This window comes from Cherax quadricarinatus, chromosome 72 (assembly GCF_038502225.1).
Source record: "Cherax quadricarinatus isolate ZL_2023a chromosome 72, ASM3850222v1, whole genome shotgun sequence".
Lineage (NCBI taxonomy): Eukaryota > Metazoa > Arthropoda > Malacostraca > Decapoda > Parastacidae > Cherax > Cherax quadricarinatus.
This window is the reverse complement of record NC_091363.1, coordinates 12,104,197-12,113,934: the sequence shown is the minus strand read 5'-3', so window position 1 is coordinate 12,113,934 and position 9,738 is coordinate 12,104,197. Positions and strand designations below refer to the sequence as shown.

The window sequence follows — 9,738 nt, the reverse complement described above, 5'->3', positions numbered from 1 at the left end:
TCTGTTTTCCCCTCTGTCTTTCCCCTCTGTCTTTTTTTCCCCCCTTCCTGTTCTTCCTCTGTCTTTCCCTGCTTTTCCTCTGTCTTTCCCCTCTGTTTTCCCCCTGTCTCTTCCCTTTTCTTCCCCCCCTTCTTTTACTCTGTTCCCCCTCTGTCTTTCCCTCGTCTTTTTTTACTGTCTCTTCCCCTGCTTCCTACTCTGTTTCCTCTGTCTTTTTTGCTTTCCTCTGTCTTTTCCCCCTGTCTTTTCCTCGTCTTTCCCCTTTATTTTCCCCTTTTTTTCCTTTCTTACTGTCTTTTCCCTACTTGCCTTTCCTTTTTGTTTTTTCCCATTGTCCCCTCTGTTTTTTTTCCCTCTGTCTCTTTCCCCCTGCCCTTCCTTGTCTCTTTTTCCTTTTTTCCCCCCCTTTTTTCTTTCTTTTTGTTTTTCCCCATTGTCTTTCCTCTGCTTTTTCTCTCTTCACTTTTTTTTTCCCCACCGGGTTTTCCCTAATTTTTCCCTTCTTCTTTTCTTCCCTTGTTTCCTCCCCTTTTATTTCTTTTTCCCTCTGTCTTTCCCTTGTTTTTTTTGCCTCCCCTATTCCTTCCCTCGCCCCCCCTCCCCATGCTCTCCTCTATTTTTTTCTTTTTCCTTTCTTTCCTACTTTTTCCCTAGCCCCTCTGTCTTTTCCTCTGTCTTTTCCCTTACTGTCTCTTTTACTTTTTCCCTGTTTCCCCTTTTCTGCTGTTTCCCCTCTGTCTTTTTCCCTATTCTTTCCCTACTGTCTTTCCCTATTCTTTTTTCCCTTTTTACTTCTTTTTCCCCTTTTCCTTCCCCCCTCTGTCTCTTCCCTCTGTCTTTCCCTCCCTTTGTCTTTTCTCTGCCCTTTCCATTCTTTCCCCTCGGGCCTTCCCTTGGGGTTTTCTTTTTTCCCCTTTTTTGCTTTTCCTTTACTGTCTTTTCCTGCCCTTTTTCATGTTTCCCCATGTTTTTCCCCCTCTGTTTTCCCTTGTCTTTCCTCTGCTTCCCTGCTTTTCTCCTGTCTCTTCCTCTGCCTATTTCCTTGTCTTTTCCTCTGCTTTCTTTCTTTCCTACTGTTCTTCCCCTGTCTTTCCTCCTGTCTTTCCTTATTGTCTTTTTTTTCTCTTCTGGGTTTTCCTTCTTTCTTACGCTTTTCCCCTTCCCTCCTTTTTTTGTCTCTTTTCCTTTACTGTCTTTTTATTTTTTTTCCTCCCTTACTGCTGTTTTTTATGTTTTCCTTTTCCCCCTTTCCCTTTTCCCTTCCTCCATTTTCTATTTTCCTGTGTCTTTTCCTTTGTCTCTTCCTTTTTCCCTTTCCTCCTACTGCCCCTTTCCCATTTTCTCTTTTTGTTTTTACTGTCTTTCCTCTGTCTCTCCTGGCCTTTTCCCCTCCCCTTTTCCCCTCGTCTTTTCCCCTTGTCTTTCCACCTTTCCCCCCTTTTCCTTTTCCCCCTCTGCCCTTTCCCCTTGTTTTCCCCCCCTTTGTTTCCTTGCTTTCCTCTGTTCTTCCTTGCTTTCCCCCTTGTTTTTTCCCTTTTTTTTTGTTCCCCCTATTTTTTCCTACTGTTTTTTCCCTATTTTCTTTCCCCTTCTTCTTTTTTCCCTCTGTCTTTTCCCCTCTGTCTTTCCTCTGTTTTTCCCCTTATTTTTTCCCTCTGTCTTTTCCCTACTGTTTTTCCTCTGTTTTTCCTGCTTCCCTCTGTCTTTCCCCTTGTCTTTCCTCTGCTCTTCTTACTGCCCCCCCTTTTTCCTTTCTTCCCCTGTCTCTTCCCCCTTCTCCTGCTTTTCCCCCTGTTCTTTCCCCAATTCTTTCCTCTGTCTTTCCCCTTTTTTCAACTCTTTTTCCTCTGTTTTTCCCTCTGTCTTTTCCTTCTTTTTTTCCTCTTTTCCTTGTCTTTCCTCTGTCCTTCCCTCTGTTTTTCCTGCTGTTCCCTATTTCTTTCCCTCTGTTTTTCCCCCCCTTTCCCTTTCCTACTTTTCCTGCTGTTTCCCTAAATTCTTTCCCCTCTGCCCCTTCTTCCTCTTTCTTCCTTTTCCCTTCCACTGTCTTTCCCTCTGTCTTTTCCCTGTCTTTCCTCCTGTTTTTCCCCTCTGCCTTTCCCCTCTGTCTTTTCTTTTTCTGTTTCCATTTCTTTTTCCCCCTCTGTTTTTCCCCCTCTTGTTTTTCTTTTTCCTCTGTCTGTTTTCCCGGGTCTTTTTCCCCTTGTCTTTTTCTCTTTTTTGCCCTCCTGTCTGTTCCCCTTTCACTTTCCCCTCTGCCTTCCCTACTCATTTTTTTTCCTCTGTCTTTTCCTCTGTCTTTTTCCACTGCTTTTCCCCTGTCTTTTTCCCTCCTGTCTTTCCCTCTTCTTTTTCCCCTACTGTCTTTTCCCCCTTCTTTCCCCTCTGTCTTTTCCTTTTACTGCCTCCCTCTTTCTTCCTATTTTTTCACTGTCTTTCCCTCTGTCTTTCCCTACTCCTCCCCTCTGTTTTTTCCCCTCTGTCTGCCCTACTGTCTTTCTGTCTTTTCCCCCATGTCTCCTCTGTCTTTTCCCTCTGTCTTTCCCTCCCTGTTCCCTACTTTTCCCCTGCTGTTCTCCTCTGTTTCCTACTTCTTTCCCCTACTGTTTTTCCTCTGTCCTTCCCTGTCTCTTTCCCCTCTGTTTTTCCCTCTTCCCCCATTTTTTCCCCCTGTTCCTCTGTCTGTTTTTTTCTGTCTGCCCCTCTGTCTTTCCCCATGTTTTTTCCCTCTGTCTGTTCCTATTCTTTCCCTGTCTTCCTCTGTCTTTCCCTCTGTCCTTCCTTTTCTTTTCCCCCTGTCTCTTCCTTTTACTGTCTTTTCCTCTGTCTTTCCTTTTCTTTTTCCTATTTCTTCCCCTTGTCTTTTCCCTTCTTCCCTTCCCTTTCTTCCCCTGCCTCCCCTCTTCTGCCCCTACTGTCTCTTCCTCCTGTCTCTTCCCTCTTCTTTTCCCTGTCTGCCCCTTTTCTTCCCTACTTCTTTCCTACTTTTTTCCCCCTCTGTCTTTTCCTCTGTTTTTTCCCTACTGTTTTTCCCTATGTCTGTTTCCCTCTGTCTTTCCTATGTTTTTCCCTCCTTTTTCCCCTCTGTCTTTCCCATGTCTGTTTTCTTCTGTTTCCTCCCACTTTTTTCCCCTTTCTTTCCACTGTCTTTCCCCACTTTTTTCCCCCTACTGTCTTTCCTCCCGTCTGTTCCCCTCTGTCTCTTCCTTTTCCCTTCCTACTTCTCTTCCTACTGTTTTTCCTCTGGCCTCACTTCCTTTTACTGTCTTTCCCCTCCTTCTTCCCTTGCTCTCCCTCTGTTTTTTGTTTCCCCTTGTCTTTCCTCTGTCTTTTTCCTTACTGCCTCCCCTGTTCTTTCCTACTGTTTTCCTCTTCTTTTTCCCCTCGTCTCTTCCTTGTTTCCCTCTGTTTTGTTCCCTCTGTCTTTTCTGTCTCTTCCCTAATGTCTTTTTCCTCTGTCTTTCCCCTACTTTTGCCCTCTGTCTTTCCCTCTGTTTCTTCCCTACGGGTTTTTCCCCTTTCCCTTTTCCCCTTTTGTTCCCTTTCTTTCCCCCTATGTCTTTTCCCTGTCTTTCTCTCTTCCCTACTGTCTCTTCCCTACTGTCTCTTCCCTACTGTCTCTTCCCTACTGTCTCTTCCCTACTGTCTCTTCCCTACTGTCTCTTCCCTACTGTCTCTTCCCTACTGTCTCTTCCCTACTGTCTCTTCCCTACTGTCTCTTCCCTACTGTCTCTTCTCCACACTCAACAATTTGTATGAAATACAATCTTATTTCAAATATTTTTTTTTCAACTTGGGTTTCAGTTAGACTCAATACGAAGTATCTTTTCATCTATAATTTCCCTTATTTCTAACCTTTTTTTTTTTTGAGATTACTCAATATATATTAGTGTAATAAATCTTCAAAAATGTATTATTCTTAATGTTGCCTTTTTTCCCCTTTTCTTTTACATGATTTTCACGTATCTTGTGGTCGCTTCTTTGCAGAAACATTTAAGGTGTTTGTATCTCCTTACTCCTTAAAGAAAAAACTTCTTCCTCTTCTTTCCTCGTTCAACTTCTCAGTGTGTACTCGCTTAATTGTGGTTGCATTGGCCGAGATTCAGCTCTTGGCCCCGCCTCTTCACTGAACGCTACTAGGTCCTCTCTCTCCCTGCTCCATGAGCTTCCTACTATATGACTGAATAAATACTTCCTAACATGTGTGTGTGTGTGTGTGTGTGTGTGTGAATTCATTTTGTTATTATTAGTGGTAATAATAACTCAGGCTTTGATTTTATGACTGAGGACGAGTGTGAGAGGGGCCAGGGCGGACACAGATGGATGCTCAACACTCCACTGTGTCAGAGGCCCCTGATGACACTCTTACTGGCGAACGAGAGTTAGGGACCCGAAAGTTGAATCTCAGACCTACTGTGCTTCAGGGCGTGGCTAACAGCCAGACAGTGACTTCAACAACAGATGTTTCAGCCAACTTGCGAGGCTTGGGCGAAAGTGGCCATTAAGCACCACTTTCATTTGCGTTAAGTGACGTAATAAGAAGTGCAATTACGTCGATAAGGGAAAGGGGAAAGACCAGAGAAGTGAATCACTGGGTCCCCCTCGTTAACAACTACGTGTTAACGACTACTTGTTAAACAGGTGTCGTGGTAAACTTACACATTCACGCGTTATTTATAGTCCCAACAGGAAGTCTTTGACTTAGACGTGACGTTCCTGATTCTCCTGGCTAGATTCTTGCTCATGGAGAAAGTAATGTGATACCCTGTTGGTTTGTGCTGGCTTACGTGAACGTTCTTAATGTATTGCTTATGCGTCTTTATTTGAACGTTCTGTCTCTCGTTTATACAATGTGTCTGAATAAATTCTTTTTTCATTATTTTTGTTGGATATTATCTTGATCAGGATGCTTACTTGCAGCGTTAGCTTCGTGTTTTGCTTGCATATTTTCTACTGACTCCTGTGTTGCATCATTATAGTTAAGTCATCATGCTGACTTTCAGAATGTTTTATTTGCATTTGCTCATCTGAAGCCTTGACTGGCGTGACAATCTTGTCTCTCTAATATAATCTTTAGAAGTGTACGTTTGGTATCATCTTAAGTCTTTCTATATTCGTTTACGTTAAGGTCATCATTGGACATGTCTACCAGCCAGTGCAAGAGAGAAATTGATGCTTCAAGCAAGCAACCTTTAATCTAGCATATTGCTAGCAAGATGGTAGTGTCTGTATTAAGATAAAATCCGTTTTGTTTTCGTATTTAATCTACAAAATATTTCAACAATTCTACGATCGACAACAATAACAGATTTACAAAGCAACTAGTAAACATCTATCAACATCTTTCTGTACTAAAATAATATTGTTCTGAGACTATGTAACAAATATACAATGTTATGAACATTTCACATCTCAAATGTGAATACTAAAAACACTCAAAATTATGAGTCGAAAACACACATGCTATACTAAGGATAAAAGCAGTGAGTTTGTTATCAACAGAAATCTGGTGGAGATGAGGAAGGTGGAAATCCAAAGATGAGGAAGCAATAAAAATAATGTTAAATAAGGCATATGTGCAGTACCTGAGAGTCTTCATTTGTGAGAGAGACTGCTCCATCTAGGCGAGTACAAATAGGAAGCGCGTCTGTCTGGCGCTCACCAGACGGAGGATCGAGCCTCCAACACGTCTTGCGCTGAATGACTCACTTGGGTTTAGCGCTTAACATGGATTAATTTAATTTTCCTGCACACGAAGCTTTGCTAATTTGAAACAAGAGAAAGAAGCTTATATAGGAGCTTGAATCACTGGTTCAACTGTATAAGCTATTGAAGTTCGGTCTGAATCACTGATTCAAATATATGAGATATTATCCACATCTCTCTATTAAATTGATAAAGCCTGCTATGCAAGAAACGTCTGTCACATGAAGGCGCCCAGATGTTGCACATGTGTGGCTTTCAACATCTTGTTAGTACCATATATCTTTGACATCAAGGATGAAGATGCTCAATAACACCCCACATGGAGACAGAAACTCAGGAGATTAATCTTAATTTGACCCCTTCAAAATATACAGATCAATTAATCTCCTGAGTTATTGAATTCGTGTGCCATTAACAAGTTTTCATTATATTTTAGTTATTCAAGGATAAAAATAATGAAGGTAATAAAGAAAGAGGATCCTCCCGTCCTATGAGAGTAAAGCCATGGCGTTGGTAGATGATAAACATTAATTTGCTTAAATGTATCCCAGAGTCGGTCGATGCAGGAGAGATGGATGGCCATCTAGCGGAGCGTGTACTGGCGGCAGTGACTGGTAGGGGAGGCCAGGTTTATAGGGCGGGTGCTGGGCCTCGCCCTCGTAAGAGATCTCAGCCACGAAGCCAGAGTCCCCTTCGACGTAGTATGTGACTTTCTGAAGGCGACCGTCGGGCAAGGGGACGTAGTAGGAGCCTTGGGTGTTGTAGCCGTCGCTGGCTTCTTGGTGACCGAAGTTGGCGCCAGTGTAGTCGTCCTTCACATCGTATTTAAAGTCGTACGCCACGGGGCCCTGTTGATGTCACAGAAAGGTCAGGTAGGGTCAGGAATCATGGAAAAGATAAACACTTTTAGGTCACCTAATCCAGGAGATTAGGTGACCTAGTCTATAATACAGTTTATAATACAAGGGGTAACAAGGCCGGGATTATTATTATTATAATCAAAGGGGAAGCGCTAAACCCGGAGGATTATACAGCGCCTGGGGGGGTGGAAGGCATTCAGGCTTAATTTGGGGAACTGGAGCAGAGATCCAATTCCCTAAATCAAGAGCCCCTCACCAACATCAAGGAACCTTCCTTGAGGGGAACAAGGCCGGGAACATATTCATAAACTCTTGTTATAGAAAAAGAAAGACTTACTGTTTACCTATATCAGCAATAGACTCTAAATTCAATTATTTTTCAGTAATTCTAAGTGTAATTAATGCTTTGTCTCGGCAGAGGATGAGTCAGCACCGTTGTCTAAGTGATAAATTATTCACATGTATAACACTTCTGTATCTTTATCGTGGAAACGTTTCGCCACACGATGGCTTTCTCAGTCCAATACATTCTTCTACTTTTCGCCACTTTGTGTCTAATTTATCAACTTGTAGGGTTTCTGAACCATTTATCCACAGTATTCTACACATATACGTTATATGAGATTATTATTTATATCTACGATGTAGATAATCTCATTATTCATGATACAGGAAGATAATCGTTCTGGATTACATTTTTCAAAACTTTCACTTATACACTATCTTTTACTTCATCCATACTTCCATAAGGATAAAATTTATATATAATAGACAATATTTCGTACTGCAGGGCTGTTATGAGCACCACGAACACTGACTTGACTGTCGACGCTTTCTGAATTGAGAAGTTCGGATAATTTTAACCAAGGTGTTGTTAGAGTCCATCTTTGATTCACCAAAAGTAAAAAAAAAATGGAAAAGTGACCAGAAAGAAAATAAAATAAAGGAAAAACTACGAACATATTCTGGTAGAGTATTAAATGTATCTTCTTGGAAATAGATATTATTATTATGATTATTATTAGTAGTAATAGTTGTAGTATTTTCAACAAACCGGCCGTAACGCACTGACGTAGTGCGACCTAAAAAAGAAAAACGAAAGAATTCTGTTTCACTTTCCTATGGAGAATTTTTTTTTTCAACACGTCGGCCGTCTCCCACCGAGGCAGAGTGACCCAAAAAGAAAAAAAAAACCTTAAAAGAAAGAAAAAAACTTTCATCATTCAACACTTTCTACTTAAAGTTGCCAAACACATTTTGTTAACATTAGCTTGTGTGTGGTAGTAAGTGAAGCTCAGTTTCTTAACCAAAATTGGGAAAAAAGTATTACGAGGAAAATTTCATGGAAAGAATAATTCCAGTACACTGCCAGATATTCTAGTCTTGAGAACACTGTGAACTGGGTGAACTGATCTTGACAGTCTCCTCACCTTCCTCTGCCATGACCTCACCTTCCTCTTGGCTTTTTCTCTCTCTCTCTTTCTCGTCACTCGTGACTTGATGATGGTAGAGGTGGGGCTAAAATTTATGGGTTAGTTGTAAATTGCTCCATTCACGACATTTCGACTTTTATTTTGTCAATGAGAAAATGTTTCAACATAGTTCTTGACCGCACATGGGAATCGTAAAGAACCTAAGATTGGAGAAGCACTGCAGCAGGTCTACTGGCCCATTGGTTTTTCAAACCATTCATCACAAGATAGAAACTACTGTAGTTGATGAATAAAAGACCAAACCTTAGAGGGGCTATAGAAGTGGTTGATGCCACAGATAAAAAAAAAGACTGCATCATTTTTTTTTAATCTGTGAGTGATGTCCCTAGGTCAGATAGGTTTTATTTACAGGTGTTAGTGACAATGTTTTATTAAACCGGTTCAGTTTAGCACTAGCCCCCCTAAACATATACCAACAACACCATTCTTGGGTAACTACTCAGCGTGGAGAAAGAACTCAGTAGAAAAGAAAACGGGTTCGGCAGTATTGTAACAATACATAAGTTCAAATCCAATACGTATATGATACATAAATGTAGATTAATTAAAGTGACCGGTTCAGTGCACACTGGGAGAGTTATTTGACAAGATAGGTCTCGGTCAGGTGACCAAAAGCTCCAGCTTCGCGTCTTCATATGACTAAGACCTGCTTCAGGAAACACTTGTCCTGTTTCCTGACAAACCTTTAACTGATGTAACCATCTCTCTGCGAAGTACCTCTGGCTGCCTCGTTCGTCTCACAGCCGAGAGGACTGAGATTAAATACTAGACGAGATAAGAGAGACTTGGGCAATTCTCTAAAACACTTACTGCTCATGTATAGTGAGACGTACTTGAGGCGAACATTGAGAGGGAAAAAAGCTTCTATATGGAACATTTATTGACAACATTTCACCCAAACAGTGGGCTTCATCTTTTCTATTTGTTATTCGACAAAGCTCACTGCGTGGGCGAAACATAGCCAAAAAGAAAGTATTCCACGCAACTGCCCATGTTCCTCATTATCATCAGCTGATAACGTTACCCAGCAGTAAATATTTACCTTGGTGTTAGTCAGCTGTTGTGGGTCTCATCTTGGAGAAAGATCATTGAAGGAACCTCAGCTGAAGACAAAGCCACAATGCTTTGCTTTCTTTGGTTATCCTGGATTATTCATCATTCGAGGATACTAATACGAGTAAAAGTTCTTTCTCTTTCACCAAAACACTTCTAAAACCATGCATAACCTTCCCCTCACTTCCCATACATACCTTCCTTCCATGCACCTCCATGAACCAGCAACACCAATGCACAATCAAGTCACCTGTACTGAGCACCGTTCACCATGAACCATAACCAGCGCACGACAGTGCAACTACAGTGAAACCTTGCCTCACCCTGCCAGCTTGTTCCATGTGTTGCAGTATTCTCCGTTTAAGACTTAATGAAACTTTTCACAGCAATTAAAGCTTTCTCAGGTTACATGTCTTTTTACTAAAGCTTGTTACACACCATCACCCCCACTCCCCCTGATGACCCACTCACCCGAAACCATCGGCCCCATAACCCAAGCCACCCCAGAACCCCAATAACCCCAACCATTCCACCGCCCTCATAACACTAACCCAACCGCACCCCAATAACGCCCAGTCACACCCACACCCTGTAACTCCATCCACACCAAGCAGAAACAAAACTAA

General features: G+C 41.8%; 1 protein-coding gene across 1 annotated transcript in view; it reads right to left on the bottom strand.

Moving 5' to 3' along the window:
* Positions 1-5,299: 5,299 nt before the first annotated feature.
* Positions 5,300-9,738, bottom strand: part of LOC128701281 (uncharacterized) — a gene marked incomplete at its 5' end in the record, with an annotated part of 6,694 nt that continues 2,255 nt past the window's right edge. Inside the window, one exon of the mRNA XM_070100230.1 lies at positions 5,300-6,554. Coding sequence (XP_069956331.1) covers positions 6,243-6,554 — 312 coding nt within the window. The remainder of the gene's footprint in view (positions 6,555-9,738) is intronic.